The sequence below is a fragment of the Ochotona princeps genome, chromosome 6, assembly GCF_030435755.1.
Source record: "Ochotona princeps isolate mOchPri1 chromosome 6, mOchPri1.hap1, whole genome shotgun sequence".
Classification (NCBI taxonomy): domain Eukaryota; kingdom Metazoa; phylum Chordata; class Mammalia; order Lagomorpha; family Ochotonidae; genus Ochotona; species Ochotona princeps.
The window spans coordinates 5,585,025-5,604,106 of record NC_080837.1 but is presented as its reverse complement, the minus strand read 5'-3'; the positions used below and the strand labels follow the sequence as shown (position 1 = coordinate 5,604,106).

General features: G+C 48.1%; 1 protein-coding gene across 1 annotated transcript in view; it reads right to left on the bottom strand.

The window, feature by feature from the left end:
• Positions 1-19,082, bottom strand: part of ETFA (electron transfer flavoprotein subunit alpha) — an 80,141-nt gene that overhangs the window by 54,576 nt on the left and 6,483 nt on the right. The window contains exons 2-4 of the mRNA XM_058665503.1: positions 11,180-11,326; positions 7,336-7,417; positions 7,163-7,245 (exon numbers count right to left, since the gene is read on the bottom strand). Of these exons, the coding sequence (XP_058521486.1) occupies positions 7,163-7,245; positions 7,336-7,417; positions 11,180-11,326 (312 nt within the window). The remainder of the gene's footprint in view (positions 1-7,162; positions 7,246-7,335; positions 7,418-11,179; positions 11,327-19,082) is intronic.

Genomic DNA, 19,082 nt, shown 5'->3' with positions numbered 1-19,082 from the left:
TGAACCGGCGCTCATAAGGGATCCCGGTACGGGCAAGGTGAGAACTTTGGCTGCTATGCTACCACACCAGGCCCCATACCGTGGTCTTAATCATCATTCCTTTATTCTGCATCCTCTCACAACATGTACAATTATATAATAATGATTAACATTAACATGTACTTTCTTTTAAAAGAATCCTCTATACACACTAGGTCTGCTCTCTTGGATCTAGTTGCTCATATACATTTCCTGAGACCGTTATCTGTCTCTTTAAAAGGTACATAGGCTTAGGGCCTGGCACGGTAACCTAGTGGCTAAATCCTCATCTTGCAACCACCAGGATTCCATATGGGCGCCAGTTCATGTCCTGGCTGCCCCACATCACATCCAGTTCCCTGCTTGTGGTCTGGGAAAAGAGTTGAGGATGGCCCAAGGTCTTGGGGACCCTGCACCCACATGGGAGACCTGGAATAAGCTCCAGGCTCCTATCTTTGGATCAGATCAGATCAGTTCCAGCTGTTGCGGCCATTTGGGGAGTAACCATCAGACAGAAGATCTTCCTCTCCGTTTCTCCTCCTCTCTGTATATCTGACTTTCCAATAAAAATAAATAAATCATAAAAAAAGAATAAAAGTTTTATTTTTTTAAGTATTTATATTTTTAAGGTTTGGAGCTGGTATTGTGGCACAGCAAGTTAAGCTACTACTTGTGCGTGAGGCCAGCATCCCATGGGGGCACTAGGTCCCAGCTGCTCCACTTCTGATTCAGCTCTCTGCTAATGTGCCTGAAAAAGCAACAGAAATTTACCCAACCAGTTCATAACATCTACTGGCAGATCTGAAAACCAGGACAATGTGAGGGACAGGTTGGGCCACAACATTAGGGCTAGGACTGGGGGCTGGCTGGGTCAGGCTAGCCTGCAGCACCCACCAGCAGCAACTGGAACTGGAGGCAGACAGGGCTGGGACAGGTTACAGCACCATGGGAAGATGCCAAGGTGAAGTGGGCCATGCCAGACTTGGCAACAGCACCCACCAGCACAGCTGAGACCGTGGGGAGGGGGTGGTATGGGGCTGTGGGGGGTTCCCCTGTTAGGCCACTGCTCCCATTGGCAAGCTTGAGAGCTGGGATGGGGGCAGATCAGGCTAGGCAGGGCTACAACACCTGTTGGTCTGCATGTGAACTAGGTTAGGGGAAAGCCAGGCTGGGCTAACTGACTGTATCCACTGGTGCATGCAACAGCCAGAATAAGTGCAGACGGGTTGGCATTTGCCACAGTATCAGCTGGCAAGTGCTGGGACTTGGGGCAAGTCCTGTCAAGCTAGACCGCAGAACCACCCAGAGAGTGCAAGGTCTGGGACTGAGAGTGGGCCCAGCAGGGAAACTGGGCATCTCTCTGATGGACTGTAACTCTACTAGTGAGCATGGGAACCAGGGCTGGGAGCGAGCCTGGCTAGACAGGTGGTGGCACCTGCTGGCATGAGTGTGGGTTGGAGGGTAGAGTTGGTTGGGTTGAACTAGGCCTCAAAACCCACTGACGTGTATAGAAGCAGAATGTGATGTAGGACAGACTAGAACAGCGTGCTGCACAAATTGGCAAGCACAAGAACCAGGGCTGGGATAGGCCTAGTGGGTGTTACTGGGAGTCGCTCCCACTAGGCTGCAGCTTCCACTGCTGTATGTGACAGCTGAGTGAGTGGTGGGCAGGTTCAGGTTGGTTTGCAGCATCCATTGGTTTAACAAGAGGCGGGGCTGGAGAAAGAACTGACCCACCAATTGCAACTATTAGTATGTGCATTGCCTGATGTGGGGGACAGACAGAGATGGATCCCTTACTGGGAAGCACACACAAGAGTCAGGTCTGGGATCACTTCAGACAGGGTTCCTTTTGGGATTCTCCCCAACTTAACCACTAGACTCAGAACTCCAACCAGCAGGAGAATCAGGATCTGTGGTCTGACCGTGGAGTACATGTGTTAGAACTGGGCCTCTGGAATGGCTTGGACAGAGCAGTGGATGGCATACCCAGATGCACATGGAGGATCTGGCAGTCTATGGGGACCTGCAGAGGACATCTGGTATCACAGCAAAGGAAGGAGGGCAGAACAAGTTGATCAACTACTCCAGCCAATTGTTGCTGCAAATATCTGGGTGAATGAAGAATCTAAGGTGTACTATGTCAACTAACGGACCTTGGAAGGATCTCCTCATCCTTGGATCTGTGAGATAAATAGCATTTTAGAACTACTAGAACCACTTGAGCAGAACCCTTGGAGAATCCTGCACACTGGGGACTCTGGGATGACATGGATGGTCATTTCCCATCTCTGCATAGGGCAGCTTCTCCCCTCATCTCCCTTTTTCCCCCAGATATAGGAAGAAGAAAAAATTAAATGTGGAAACAATGATCTCACCCACTTTCCCCTGCTCCTGGGCCCTTTCCACCCTAATCAACTATGTAAACATGAAAAATAAAATTTGAAAAAAAAAAAAAAAAGCTGGCCCTAGTCCTTGGGCCTCTGCACCCAGCTCCAAACTCCTGGATTTGCCTAGCCTAGCAGTAGAAGTTGTGGACATCTGGGAAGAGAATCCGTGGGATGGAAGATCTCTGTCTCACTCCCTGTAACTCTGCCTTTCAATTAAACAATTCTTAAAAATAAGTACATATTTAGTTTTAACCAAATGTTTACAGGCTGTGCAAGTGGCCTAGCTGTTCAGACATCAGCTGGGATACCAGCATCCCATATTGGAATGCCTGGGTTCACCCCCCAATTCGGCCCCCAGCTCCAGCTTCCTGCTCATGCGGACCAAGAGACAGCTGAGGATGGTGGCTGGAGTAGCTGGATCCCTACCACCCACACAGGACACCTAGATGAAGTTCTGGGCTCCTGGCTACAGTCTGGCTACAGCCTGGCTACAACCTGGCTCAGTCCTGGTCATGCAGACTTTGGAGAACTGAACAAAATGACAGATCTTTCTCATCTGCTTCGCTTCCTCAAATAAATCAATACATAAAAGTCATAGAAAAAATATTTTCATGATGTAGGTTTGGTCATATGGTTTCTGGGTGAAGAAGCAGTATCTGCCCCTGTGTTCTTTATCCAGCACACAAAAACATTGGACAGATTCTTTTTTAAACTCTAACATCCCAGTTTGTAAGTGTGTAATCTCAAAACCACAAGTGATGAACGACTGTCTGTCACAGAATCTCACCTCGCTGCTTCTGAGGGACTCCCTCACTGCAAACCCATCGACAGGCTACAGAATCAGTTATTCCCACGTGACCTTCCTCAAAACTTTTGCCAGCACAGCAGCAAAGTCCAGAGAAGAAAAATCTAGCTGACGAGCTACAGTAAACATCCACTCACTCATGGCCTAACAACCTTCCAGGTGAGCTGCTGCCTCAGAAACCAACACTCAGGCGACTGTTCAGATCATCTAACACAGCACCGACATCCTCACAGACAGAAGGACCCACTGAGACCTTGCCACCCTCCGCATCAGCCTGGAAAATGCTAAAACACACAGTACCAAGGGTTATCAACTGAGTAAGACACAGCAAACATTTGAAAGCGCGTAGCCTCCGCCTCACCTCTTCTAGAATAAACATCAATGACGCAAACAAGCGGTAGCTAACACAGAAAAGCTGAGCTTGCCTGGCACCTACCTCAGGCCTCACTTGCACTGCCCAAACCCAGGAGAAAATCACAGCTTCCCTGTGGACGCTAAGAACCTATACCAAATAAAAGCATCCAATGTGGCTGGCAGCAGCACCCTTATGAGAGGACCTTTAGCTCATAGTAATTCCCACGGCCAACATTCGCACCCTCATCATGCACCCAAACATGTGACACTTCAGAGATTTCCAGAGACAAGGGAACGGATGGTCCTCAGGCCCCAGCCAGAGTTCCAGCCCCTTTCAAGTGCCCAGCTAAACCCTACCTCCGACAGCTCTGGCCAATGCCTCCAGATCACCTGGAGGGACGGCCTCCAGCCTCACTGCCTTTCGAGCACGCGCACGCTCCTTTCTGAGTGTGTACTTATGCTTTGCACACAAATAAACCTTGCTTCCCTGACCTTTACCGATCTCTGTCCTTGAATTCCTTTTAGTATGAAAGACCCTAGCAACAGTCAACACATAACACCAGACATGTATACAAACATGCACAAATATTTAGAAACAACCTAACTGTGAGATATTATACAATCATAAAACATGAGCCACTCCATGGGCTAACAGTTAAGACCTACTCTTAGATTTTCTTAAAAAAAAGTGCAAATCACAAACAACTCATAGTATACTATCACATTTCAGAAGTTAAAAAGAAATTCTATGTTGTTTTATTTGGCTAAATTCTCACCTTGCAACTGCCAAGATCCCATATGGGCAACAGTTCATATCTCAGCTGTTCCACTTCCCATCCAACTCCCTGCTTGTGGACTGGGAAAGCAGTCCAGGATGGCTCAAAGCCATCCTTGACTGCACCATCTAGGAAACCCAGAAGAAGCTCCTGGCTCCCGGCTCTAGCCATTGCAGCCATTTGAGAAGTGAATCAGCAGATGGAAGATCTTTCTCTCTGTCTCTCCTTCTCCCTGAAAATCTGCCTTTCCAATATTGGATCCCAGCACATGCAAGGCAATAATTTAGCCATTACACTACACTATTGCACCTGAGCCATTTTATAATTTTTAAAACCAGAGAGGCTAATGTGCAACTGTGAGCAGGTCTGCTCCTGAAGACAGAGTGGGTGGGGAATCTCCTTGATCTGCACACCGAAGTACTACATGCACCCTTCCTAAGGAGCTGCACTGGCGCAAAATTTATAATTATTTGAAGTAAAGTTAAACACTGAAAATCACAGCTTCTTCAGAACGGAATAAAATGAAAGGCAGCTAGGATATTATTCACGGCCACAAAAGACGCAAGGAGACCCACTGACGAAGCTCTTGTCCTGGTCCCTCTATACTCTTCTCTCTTTTGTTATTAATTGTATGAAAACCCCTGTCCATCTGACAGCTATTTCTTCACACCTATCACAGTGTACATAGTCAAATTATACCTATTTTTTTCTATTTTAAAAGATGTATTATTTATTCAAAAAGCAGAGCTGGGGCCCGGTGGCGTGGCCTAGTGGCTAAAGTCCTCTCCTTGAACGCCCCGGGAACCCATATGGGTACCGGTTCTAATCCGGGCAGCTCCACTTCCCATCCAGCTCCCTGCTTGTGGCCTGGGAAGGCAGTCAAGGACAGCCCAAGGTCGTGGGACTCTGCACCCGTGTGGGAGACCTGGAAGAGGTTCCTGGTTCCCAGCTTTGGATCGGCACAGCACCGGCCGCTGTGCTCACTTGGGGAGTGAATCATCAGACGGAAGATCTTCCTCTCTGTCTCTCCTCCTCTCTGTATATCTGACTTTGTAATAAAATAAATTAATCTTTAAAAAAAAAAAAAGCAGAGCTGACAGAAATAGACAGAAGAGACCTTCTGTCCACTGGTTCACTCCCCACACTGCCGACAAAAGCTCAGGCTGGGCCAGGCCAAAGCCAGGAGCCAGGAATCCCACCCTGCTTACCCACATGGGTGGCAGTGGCCCAAGCCACACTCAGACCATGTTCCACAGCCTTGCCAGGCACATGAGCAGGAGGCTGGATCCGAAGTGGAGTAGCTGGGACCACAGCAGCATTCAAGCTATGGGATGCCTACACTTTATTCAGCATCTTAACTTGCTGTGCTACAAATGCCAGCCCTTTATTACTTTGTATTTGCTCTAGAAATCCAGACAGAAACATACAGCGACACACATAAATTCCCACCTACTGATTCACTCCTCCAAATGCTCAGTACAGACAGGACAGGGCTGGGGCAAAGGCCAGGAGCCAAAAACTCAGTCCATGTCTCCCACGTGTGTGGCAGGACCCTAGCTGCTTGATATATCACCACTGTTGCCTCTCAGAATCTGAACTGGCTTAAAACCAGAGTTGGCAACCAAAGACGGGAATTAAACCCAGCCACTCTGATTTGGGGTAATCATCAGGTTAAACAGCTGCTCCCAAGTTACATCTCTGTTTACCCTAGGATAGCTTCAACCACACCACAGCTCTTTACAAACTCCAAGTAGACAGAATCTGGCCCTTCTGAATATCACCAGCAAGCCACTACTGAGACATCAGCATCCCACGGCAGAGTGAAGTTCAGTTCTTAGCTAGGCGCTTCCAACCCAGCTTCTTGCTAATGCACCTGGAAAGGCAGTCAAGGCAATCCATGACAACCCAAGTCACTCACAAGGGAGAGACAGAGAGAGTTCCATGCTCCTGGCTGTGCCTGACCCAATCCTGGCTACTGCAGCCATGTGGAGACTGAACCAGATGGAAATTTTTGTCTTCTCTCTCTCTGTATTTTTCCAGTAATTCAGTAAATAAATAAATATTTCTGGACCCAGTGCTGTGGCATAGCAGGTAACAGGCCATCTGGTTTGAGTCCTGGCTACGCTGCTTCCAGTCCAGCTCCCTAGGCCTAGGAAGAGTAGCACATTTGGCCCAAGTGTCTGGATCCTGCTGCCCACACGGGAGATTTGGATGACGCTCCCGGCTTCAGCCTGACCCCGCCCCATCCACTGCAGCAATCCGGGCGGTGAACCCGGGGAGGTTAGACTTTTCCATTTTTCCCTCAGTCTCTCTAACTTGTAAAATAAACACCTTTTTTAAAAAAAAGCATAAATAAATATCTAATGCCGCCCAAATAAATAATTTCTTTAAGGATTACCAATACAAAACAATATTCTCCCTCTCTTACCCTCTCCTTCTCCCTCAACACATTCACACACAGACTCCAGTATTATTATTACTTTTTTCTTTTTTTACAAAGAGAATGTTCGAATAGTATTCTATATAGCATTTTCTCCAAGGCAAGATCCTGGAAGCCTAGAAGTGGCACTTGGATGAGTTATGACAAAATCTTGAAAGAATGAAGCGTTCTCTCTGTGACAAAATCTGAAAGTCTGGAAACAGCATTTCTAACAGAAATTACATAAAAAATCTTGAAAGACTGCAATTTAGCGAGATAATCACACGGATTCAAACAGATCTGGACTGGCTGTCCAAACAAAAGTTGGGGGTTCCTTTCTGGAACAGTGAAACCCGACCCTTCCGGGGCTGACATCAGCCCGCGTTCCCAGACGTCTCACCTTCCCAAAGGCAGATGCTCCGGCACAGATGTGTGTGTAACTGAACTGCTTCTGCGTTGCCAGGATCAATGGTGTCAGCTCCTCTGAGGATTAAAGGCACAGAACAGAATCTGTTTCATATACGGTCCAGCCGCACACGCCCGGCTGGAATTCAGACACCAGAAACACCTCACCTGGAAGCAGGCCCTTGTACGCATCGTGCTGAGCCACCAGGACTTTGGCCACACCTTCCACTTTACACAGCTCTTGTGCCACCTGTGATTAAAAGATAGGTTTCTAACTTTACACGGGTAAGAAAGACACGAGAAGAGCCACAGAGTACCAACAGAGAACAAAGCCTTAGTGCCCAACTACAAAAATAACTTTTATTAGCAAATAGACTACCTAGAATTTTTTTTTTTAATTCTTCAACAAAGAAAATTTTACACCAACTGATTTTAGCATTCATGGAACTTACGTAGTCCTACTATAAAACATTTCAACAAAAACTATTGTCGTCAGGGGGGAAAAACACACACACACACACACACACACACACACCCCATAACTGACAGGCAAAGCCAGTATAGCTCTTAACTCAAATAGATCTATACACTGTGCCCTCTGCCTGTGATTCAGGGCAAGCTCAGTCATCAACTTGGAAAGGGAGAAAATGGGCCTACTCTCTGCCAACCACACACCCAAAACAGTTCACACTTAGGGATTCTCAGGGGGAAAGGGCAGACCAAACCAGGCTTATCTTGAATAATAATTTCTGCTGATAGTGAAATTAACGGCACTTTTTGTAACTTTTTTTTTTTTTTTACTGGAAAGCCAGATATACAGAGAGGAGGAGAGACAGAGAGGAAGATCTTCCGTCCAATGGTTCACTTCCCAAGTGAGCGCAACGGCCGGTGCTGTGCCTATCCGAAGAAAGGAACCAGGAGCTTCTTCTGGGTGCAGGGCCTCTAGGTTTTGGGTCATCCTTAACTGCTTTCCCAGGCCACAAACAGGGAGCTGGATGTGAAGCGGGGCCGCCGGGATTAGAACCGGTGCCCGTATGGGATCCTGGAGTGTGCAAGGTGAGGACTTTTACCACTACTCTATTATGCCGGGCCCAATTAACAGCACTTTGCAAAAATGAAACGTTCTTGAGACAGCCACTGTTAACCACTGAGGTCTGCCCACATACAAATGTGGGTTCAAGAAGCTCACACAGCGGTTAGTGCCTGGCATCCTACAGCTGAGTGCTGCTGTGGTCCCAGCTACTCCACTTCGGATCCAGCCTCCTGCTCATGTGCCTGGCAAGGCTGTGGAACATGGTCTGAGTGTGGCTTGGGCCACTGCCACCCATGTGGGCAAGCAGGGTGGGATTCCGGGCTCCTGGCTTTGGCCTGGCCCAGCTTGAGCTTTTGTCGGCAGTGTGGGGAGTGAACCAGTGGATAGAAGGTCTCTTCTGTCTATTTCTGTCAGCTCTGCTTTTTGAATAAATAATACATCTTTTAAAATAGAAAAAAATTAGAATAATCTGACCATGTACACTGAGAGAAGCTCCAGGCTCCTGGCTTCAGCATAGCCCAGCCAATACAGTCGTTTGGGGAGTGAACCAGTACATGGAAGCACTCTCTCTCTCTCTCTCTCTCTCACTTTGCCTTACAAATAAATGTATCTTTCTTAAAAGTAAAATAAGGGCCCGGTTTACTGGCCTAGCAGAGAAAGTCCTTGCATTGTACTCACCAAGATCCCACACGGGCGCTGGTTCTAATCCCAGCGACCCTGCTTCCCATCCAGCTCCCTGCTGGTGGCCTGGGAAAGGAATCGAGGATGGCCCTAAGCCTTAGGACCCTGTATCTGCATGGGAGACCCAGAAGAGGCTCATAGTTCCTGGCTCTGGATTGCAGCAGCTCCAGCCATTGCGGTTGCTTAGGGAGTGAATCAGCAAACGAAAAATCTTCCTCTCTCTCTCCCCCTCTCTGTATATCTGACTTTGTAATAAAAATAAATAAATGAATCTTTAAAAACAAAGTAAAATAAATTAAAGGTAAATTTATTTTGGTGTAAAAGGTTTTGAAATCCATGTATACCAGGAGTCTTCAAATTTAAAAAAAATAAACAAAAAGAAAACTATGCATGGATTTTAGAAACGTTTTTGGCACCAGAATAAGCCTATCTTTCAATTCTTATGTGGCATCCACCTTTTGAAATACCTTCACATATGTATTTATGACAAACCAAACTACTTCCCACTTGAGTGCCTCCTCTTCCTCATTTGGGATCAGGTGGAGGTCCTGGGATGCTTTCTGACTCTTGGCCGTTCAGCAGTGGCCCGGGCCATGCCTGCCGGCCCTCTGTGCCCTGCAGGGTCAGCGGTCCTCCTTCCCGGGCGAGCGAGCGAGCGACGTCCTGCAGAGCCGCCCTGCCGCCTGGGCCGGGCCTGAGGCCCTTTACCGCGGCCAGATCAGGATTCGGCTTCTCTAAGTCAGAGCATTCCCAGCTAGGAAACACATTTAATTCCAAAGTAGCTGTGCAGCACAGGTTACAAAAACATACAGATTTTTTCTGTTGAAAAAATAAATTTTTTGAGTTGGCAAAAACTTCAACATTATACAAAGAATCACTTGCTGACTGTCATAAACAGCTTATAGAGAATCAAGTGAAACTGAAATCATCCCTATTATGAACAGTCTCTTTATTCGGCCATTGATTGCTTTCCTTTCAATTACATGATACGATAACCAGTAGATTTCAGGCATTTTAAAAGTAATACTAGAGGGCCCGGCGGCGTGGCCTAGCAGCTTAAGTCCTCGCCTTGAACGCACCGGGATCCCATATGGGCGCCGGTTCTAATCCCCGCAGCTCCACTTCCCATCCAGCTCCCTGCTTGTGGCCTAGGAAAGCAGCCAAGGACGGCCCAATGCTTTGGGACCCTGCACCCGCGTGGGAGACCTGGAAGAGGTTCCTGGCTCCCGGCTTCGGATCGGCATAGCACCAGCCGTTGCGCTCACTTGGAGAGTGAATCATCGGATGGAAGATCTTCCTCTCTGTCTCTCCACCTCTCTGTATATCTGACTTTGTAATAAAATAAATAAATCTTTAAAAAAAAAGTAATACTAGAATAATTATCTAAGATCACAGCAAAACAAATTCAGAATTTGTATACATTTGAAGAGACAAGCAAGGAAAGACACTTGGCCATGTCATCACACATTGTGGTTAATGCCAACTGTATGAGATTCAAGGGTCGCCAAAAGGAATGACAAAAAGAAATCCATGTAACTAACCCTGAGCCAGCTGCTAGGGTACGTTCCTTTAAAACACAAACTTCACAGAAGGAATTCCAGAAGCACCTCTGGCATGGCGCATCTTCATGTCCCACACTCTGAGAGGGACACCTCCTCTCCAGGTTCCAACTGCAGGGCTCAAGGCTCCAGCCAGACCCTGGGCAGCCTCTTTCCGGAGCGAAGGGAGCAAGTGGCTCCAGCCGCGTCAGCCTAGCTGAAGCACTCGTTGGCACGGGCCCAGCCCAGGGGTGCAGGCCCTGCACACCAGCAGGGTAGCACCCCGCCAGGGGCGTGCGTGGCTTCCAAAACCAAGGCTGTCGTACTTAACAACCAAGAGCACCGTTCAGTGTCAGCCTAGGAGCTCTTGCCACCAATGAAAATGTAATCCCTTATGATCCTTCGTTCACATTTATCACTTTGAGGAATTAGGAACAATTACAGCCATCAATACAAAAAGGGATTGGTTACTGACCTTTGTGGGGACACACACGTTATCATTCTGCTTGCCATCTGGTGGCATATAATGGTGCCAATGGAACTAAATCAAGTTTTACACTTTATTTCAAAAGAGAGATGCTTAGTAAGCACACCTTTTGGTTCCTTTCCCGCACACAGTAATGGCTGTGACACAGCCAGCTGGAGGAGGACTGCAGCCCTGCCTGGGCTGTGTTCCTTTTGGCATAATTCTTGCTAGCCATCTTTCCCTGTCTCTCAATGGAGATTGCATTTGCTTTAGCTGACCTTACACATTTCTCACCTTGTCACATTTGGTTCCAGCCACTAGGCAGGACACATCTCCTCCCAGGCGCTTGGCTGCCGTGATGGTGTTTAGAGTGATGGGGGCCAGGGAATCATTGGCGTGCTCGGCTATCACCAGTGTACTCTGGAACCGCAGCAGAGAGGCCTACACGGGGGGAACAGAGAGAAAGGGGAAAGAAAAAAAAAAAGCAGAATTTTACCAAAGGTTTTTGCTATTTAATCTAATTGTTAAGCATGCATGTTTTAAAGAAAAAGATTTTGTAGACACTTTTAAAAATTTTTTATATTTTTCTTATTATTATTTTAATTGTAAAGGCAGACACAGAGAGGAGGAGAGACAGAGGAAGATCTTCCATCTGATGATTCACTCCCCAAGTGGTCACGACAGCTGGAGCTGAGCCAATCTGAAGCCAGGAGTCCAGGGCCTCTTCTGGGTCTCCCACACAGATGCAGGGTCCCAAGGCCATCCTCGATTGCTTTCCCAGGCTACAAGCAGAGAGCTGGACTGGAAGCAGGGCCACCAGGATTAGAATCAGCACCCATATGGGATCCCAGCATGTGCAAGGTGAGAATTTTAGCCACTGGACTACCTGGGCCCAAAAAAAAACTGTTTTTAGTAATATTCAGTTCTGGGCCTTCAGGATGGCTCAATGGCTAAATCCTCACCTTGCAAGCACCAGATTCCATATGGGCATTGGTTCTTGTCCCCAAAAAAGCTCACACATGGGAGTGCCAGAGAAAGCTCCTGACTACTGCCCTTAGACCAGCCCAGTTTTGGCTGTTGTACCTATGTGGGGAGTGAACCAGCAGATGGAAGATCTCTTTCTTTTGGTCTGTCCCTTTCTCTCTCAATCTCTATTTTTTTTTACGTTTTTAAAATGTATGCAAAAATTTGGCTTCACTTTCTGAAATATTCTACCTTCATGGGATTGGTACTTTTTTAAGACCTCTCAGGGTAATGAAAAGTGCTCAGAAGCTCTTTAATAACAATTGTTACAAACTCTCCTTCCAAAAACCAGCATTCACAGCTGGTGCTTGTGGCATAGTGGGTAAAGCCACTGCCTGTCCCCGCTGCTGCACTCCAATCCAGCTCCCTTCTGGCCTGGAGGAAGCAATAGAGGATGGCCCAAAAGTGTGGAGCCTCTGCCACCCATACAATAAACCCAGATGAAGATCCCGCCTCCTGCTTTTAGCCTGGCCCCGTCTCAGCTCTCACACCATCTGGAGAATGAACCAGTGCATGGAACACTCACTCATTCATTCATTCTCTCTCCCCCTCCTTCCCTCCCACTAATTCTTTCAAATTAAAAAAAAAAATCTTAAAAAGAAAATCTAGAAATTCACAATTCATAATTTCTAGAAGAGAATGCAATTTCTACACCTGCTTATTTTTGTATCCCCAGAAAGTAACACAATGTTTCTTTTCCAATATATATATCAGTAGACTTAAGTATACAGTCTTTTTTTCTTTTTTAATCAGAAGAGTACAATATCTTATAAAGGACACTATAATTAATACCCAGTAGCAAAATTTACGATTCAAATCACATTTCACAAGATTTGCCAGTAACAAACTATTTATTATCAATATAATTCAGACACCATATTTTCGATTATGTTTCATACATCATCTACCATAAAAATTATGAGATTTCTATCACCATATGAAGACTAAATCCAAGATTTGGTGGCAGGAGGCCCATATTTGCTGTATAGATCTATCCAGATAAATGGGATAGTTTTCCTAAGAAATTGTCAAACTTTTCAGAATTTCTAGCGAGACAACCTGAGGCTTGGGTGGATGGAGCTCCCGGCAGCATGGCTACTGCTGCGGGTACTTGAGTCAGGTCAGACTCAATACCTGGGACCCTAGCCACAGCCACTGCTGCTAAGTGGTAAGTGAATCCTGGGGGTGGTGAATTCTGGGGTCTTTGGGGTATGGAATTACTGCCTAGGGACATCCACTAACAGGGCCACTGTACATGTAGGTGAGGAATGAATTCTAAAGGACTCCCAGTGACCAGGCCACTGTACCTGCAGGTAAGCGAGGGGACTGAGACCTGGTGGTTTGGAGGGGAGAGACCGGAAGATCTGTATGGGTCAGACTGATTCACCACCCCACATGGGAGTCCTGAGATGGGCTTGTTAGCATGGAACATTGCTGACCATCACACACTAGTCCACAAGGAAACTAGGGCTGGGGACCTGTCTAGCAGGGCAGGTCCTGAGTGTCAGGACAGGGGACGGGTCACATTAAGCAGGGCCATGACCCTAACCAGCACGCGAGAGAACCATGTCTGGGGATAGTCTCTGTGGGGCATATGTGGGCCAAACCCTGTTGAAATACAAGTCCCGCTAGTTAGCTCATGAATTAGGGTGGGGATGGGCTGAGCCAGCGACCGTGGAACCTGCCAACACTCACGAATACAGAGCCCAAGAACAGTCGGGGTAGGTCCAGGCTGCCACACCTACATGTGCATACTAAAAAAGGCTGCACCATTCATACAAGGCCAAGATGGAGGGGCAGGCTATGCCAGGCAAGGGCGTAGCACCCACTGGCATGCATGAGATCTGGGTCTGGGAGAGGGCCAAGTGGGGGAACGTGGGAAACTCCCCTAGTGGGTCATAGTTCCCGCTGGTTAGCACATGGTCCAGGCATGGGGTTGGGCAAGCTGAGCAAGGTAGCTCCAACTGATGGCAAATGTTGGAGTTGGTTTTGGAAGGGGGTGGACAGGGCAGGGGCAAGCAAACCTTAGCTCACCAGCAAATGCAGAAACCAGGCTGGAGCACAGATCATGTCAGGCTAGGCTGTCACCAGTTTGCATGAGCCAGGGAAGGGAGCAGGACCAGATTGCAGCACCTGCCATTGAGAGCTGGGACTGGGGGCAGGCCAGGTCAGGCCAGGCTGTAGCATCCAAAGGCAAAGGCTAAGACAGGTGAGGAACCATGCTAAGCTGGATCAGAGCAACCACTGGCACGTGCAAGTTCTATGGCTAAGGGAACACCTTGGCTGGGTTGGGATTCCCACCGGTGAGTGTGAAGGTTAGAGTGAGGGATGATATCTGGTCTGGACATGGCTTCAGTGTCCCTCGGCACATGTGTGGACTGGGTCTGGGCTAAACTCCTGCACTCACTGGTGCTCATGAGAAACAGGGTAGGTGTAAGATGGACTAGGCCAGGTCTCTGCCCCTGCTGAGCCTTGTGTGAGCTGTGTCTGGGTGTGGACCAGGCTTGGCTAGGCCCGACAGTAAAAACTGGAATTGGTTGAAGGCCAGTCAGGGAAGGCCACTGTTCCTGCTAAGACAGGTGGTGGACTAAACAGGGCTGGTCCATGGACCCACTGATGGGCACGAGATCTTGCACTGGGAGAGATTCTGATGGAGGAACTTGGGCAACTCCTCTGTCAGGACACAGTCCCTGCAGGTGAGTGCAAGAACTACAGTAGGGAGCAGCCAGACCAAGCCAGGGAATGGTACCCACCAGCATACATTTGACGCAGGTCAAGGGCAAACCAGGTAGGGCCAGTTCATATCACCCGCTGGTGAATCCGTGCACCAGAATGGAGTGTAGGTCAGGACAGGTTGGGTCACAACACATGCCAGTTCACATGAGGGCAAAGACTAGGGGCCTGCTGGGCTGGGCTGGGCTAGACTTTAGCCCCACCAGCATGATCTAGGACTGGAGGTGGGCTGGGCCAGGCCATGCTGGGCCAGGCTACAACACCCACTGGCAAATGTCGAAGTGAGGCAGGCCATGCCACAGCACCCGCCAGCACACATGAGATCCAGGGATGGAGGGGGTGAATCTGGTAAGGGGACTGTGAGAGGCTCCCCTGCTGGACCACCACTCCCACTGGTGAGCGTGAGAGTTGGGATTGGGGGCAGTCAGCTGGGGGCTACAACACCTGTTGGCCTCATGTGAGCGGGACCATGGAAAAGCCAAGCTGGGTTGACTGTTCTTACTGGTGCGTGCACAAGCCAGAGTGGGTATGGGTTGGTTGGGTTTTGCTGCAACATCAGCTGGCAGATGCTGGCACTGGGGGCAAATTCTGTCAAGTTAAACTGCAGAACCACCTGGAGAATGCAGGATCTGGGAGTGGGTCCAGTAGGAAAACGGTGGACATCTCCCTCTTGGGTTGCCACTCCAACTGGTAGGCATGAGAACCAGGTCTGGGACAGGCATGGCTAGACAGAGTGGCACCTGCTGGCACATGTGTGGGCTGGATAGTGGGGCTGGCTGGGCTGAACTATGCTACAAGACCCATTGACACGTATATGTGCTGAATGGGATGTGGGATGGACTGGACCAGCCGGCTGTGCATACTGACAAGCCTGGGAACCAGGACAGAAGGCGGGCCTGGTGGGGGTTATTGTGAGTCGCTCCGTCTAGGCTGCAGTTCCCACTGGTTTGCGTGAGGGCCGAGTGTGTGGTGAGCAGAGTTGGGATGGGCTGCAACGTCCATTGGTTTGTGTAGAAGACATGGCTGGAAACAGAACTGACCCAGCAATTGCAACTACCAGCATATACATAAGCTGACTGGTGCAACAGACTATGCCAGACCCTGTATTGGCAGGCACACACAAGAATCAGGTCTGGGATCACCTCAGATGAAGTTTCTTTGGGGATCCCCCCAGCTGAACTGCTAGACTCAGAACCCCAACTATGGATTGCAGGCTCCATGGTCTGACATATGTGTCAGAGCTGGGCCTCTTCAGTGGCTTAGACGAAGCAGTGGACAGCATATCCAGGTGCACATGGAGGATGTGGCAGTGCATTAGAGTCTGCAGAGGACACCTGGTACCATAACAGAGGACGGAGGACAGAACAAATTTATCAACTATCCCAGCCAAGTGTTGGCAGTGAATATCTGGGCAAATGAAGACTCTAAGATGGACTTCTGTCAACCAGTGGATTCTGGAGAGATTTCATCATGCTTGGAGTGCCGAGATCAGCAGTAATTCAGAACTGTTGAACCATTAAAACCTCTTGAGCAGGACCTTCATCGGGCACCCTGCGATGGTTGGGAGGCTGGGTGTGGCTTCTCCCCGTATCTCCCTACTTCCTCCAGATGCAGGAAGGGAAAAAAGAGAATGTGGAAATGGTTATCTCACCCACCTTCCTGTAACCCTTGACCCTTATCACCCTAATCAACTATATAAAAATCATAAAAAAAATAATTTCTGGTGAGACTGCATATTCATTTTCAAAGACTGTTCAACATTAGATGTATAAGTAAATAACAATACAGTTAAGAACCTCCTCAAGGCACTGAGGTGATTGTTTTCCTAAGCAGGCCATACGTTATAAAGATACTCTATGTTATTGTACTGATTCCTTTGCCATTTTTAAAACAGCAAGCTCCCTTCTAACCCAATGTCTCGTCTTCTGCTTTCTCTCACTGAGAAAGAAGTCACAGCACTCGGGCAAGGCTACACAGCTTCAGCAGCTGTGGGGGTGTGAGGCTGGAACTAAAGAAATGGGTCACTTAAAAGCTGAGTGCTCAAGCTGGACTCCAGTTTCGTCACTGGCTGTGAATTAACTCACAGGTTTCCAAAAGACACTCCACAGAAAGGTGTAGAAACACACCCCAGGGGCTGGTGCTGTAGTACATGGGATTAAGCCTCTGTGCCAGGTCACCTCCAATCCAGCTCTCTGCTAATGGAAGATAGCCCACGTGGGAGGAGTTTCTGGCATTAGCCTGGCCCAGCCCTGCAGCCTGGGGAAGTTAACCAGAGATTGGAAGATGTCGCTCTCTTTCTCTCTCTCTCTCTCTCTCTCTCTCTCTCTCTCTCTCTCAGCCCCCCACACACACATACACATCTCTCCCCATAATTCCCTCTTGCCTCTGTAACTCTGCCTTTCAAATCAATCAATCAATCTTAAAAAAAAAAAAAGTACCTTGGGAATAAAGGAACACAGGGATGTTAGCATCTCCCCACCCAGCATTACTGGACTAAGCCGGTTGCTGCATCATCATATAAAACTCTGGGGCGTAAGGAGTCCCAGGCCACACAACCAGGAAACAGGGTCAGGTTACCCCAAAACCAAGTAGTGTGACTCGGGAGTGGCGATTCTTAATAGACTTCACATCCAATTTAGCTATGCTGTCTTATGCATCTGGTTCATTCCCATAAGATAACATGTTCTCCTGTTCAAAAGAAAAAAAAAACACAGAAAAAATGCAATCTCATGGATCTCTTCCAGCTCTAAAATTCCCATAACTCTAAAATCCCTTTTTAAGTAGAAAAGTGGCACGGAATGAAAAGAAAGAGTCAAAAGGCACAGAGTCATTACTGCAAAGGTTTTTAAGAGGACCATTTTTCATTTTCTCTTCCAGTCTGGCGCCTCTCTGCACCTTAGCTCTCCCTTTAAACAAGTTATGGGAAGAAAAGGAGTCAAGTTCCTACCCGCTTAAAGAGAGCTACTTCATAAGGTAACAAGGTAACGCCCAGAAAGAAATCTCTGGGAAACAATGCAGACTAAAGGAAAACTAATTAATGGGGGGCAGACATAAGCCACCATTTGGGACTCCGCATGCCATTTCAGAGTTGCTGGTTCAAGCCTCAACTTCCGGTAGATGCACCCTCTGAGGCAGCAGGCAATGGCTCAAGTACTTGCCACCTGTCTGGGAGACCAGGATGGAGTTTATTTAGCCTAGGCTTGGCCCAGCTCCAGCTCTGACAGTCATCTGGGGAGTGAACCAGCAGGTGGAAGATCTCTGACTTCGCCTTTCAAATCAAATCAAATCAAATCTTTTAAGAAAATTTATCTGAAAGGCAATGAGAAAGAAAATAGATTGTCCTTTCACTGGTTCATCATCCAAATGGCAACAATGGCCAGTCTGAAGCCAGGAGCATCTTCAGGGTCTCCCATGAGGGTACAGGGGCCCAAGCACCTGAGCCATCTTCCAGCACTTTCCCAGGTGCACCAGCAGGGAGCTGGACTCAAAACCACACCCATATGGGATGTTGGTGCTGCAACTCACTATGGCACAGCATAGGCCCCTAATTTTTTTTTAATTAATGCAGGCTGGTGCCACCACCATAAGTTCCTGGTCACCACCTTCACCTGGCCCCCCCTCTAAACAGCACAGTGTGAGTGCTATGACTTGCTCATTGGCCCGTCAAGCATGTTATGATGTGTCAAGCTGCGACTTTCTGCATACCTCCCAGAAAAGCCCCGCCCCGCACCCTGACCCCTGACAGGAGCTGCTGCTACCTCTAACCCTCTCCGCTCCTACGAGATGGAATCTTCCTGGGGACCCCGTCCTGGGTTTGATCTCTCTTCTGGGCTCAGAATTTCATATTCTCAAATCTCAGGCAGTTCTTTCTGTTCTTCTGGTGCCCGCCCATGGACATTCAGTCCCATTGTAAAGCAGTCCCAACCTCCATAGCTCCCACAGCCCACTCACACCTCCAGTCACTTGCCTCTGGTTTCTGTCCTCAGCAGAATGGAAACAGAGTCACTTTTCAGGAGAGGCTGGCTCTCTCACTAGTGTTTGAGATTACTAATCCTTTCTGACACTCACGGCTCAATTTACCACCTACGTAAGAATGAGTCATAAGTTCTCTGTGCATACTTACATACACACAATACAATTTCCAGTTCTGCTCTCTCCTAATTGGCTACATTTGCCTTGTAATTGCCTGCCTACTAGCACATCCAAACCTGAACTCACCTCTCCCATTCTGCTTATTTTCCAGGCTCCTCCTGGGATGCAGTGTTCTCTACCATGTTGACCAAACCATGACTGGGGAGTTACTCAGGATTTTCTGTCAACGCTTTTATCAATCTGTCATCACAAGAACTCTTCCTTCTACACAGAGCATGTCCTAAACCCATGCACTTCTCCCCATCACCAGTGCAATGTGCCAGTGCAGGCCAGCACTCCTGTCTTGGAG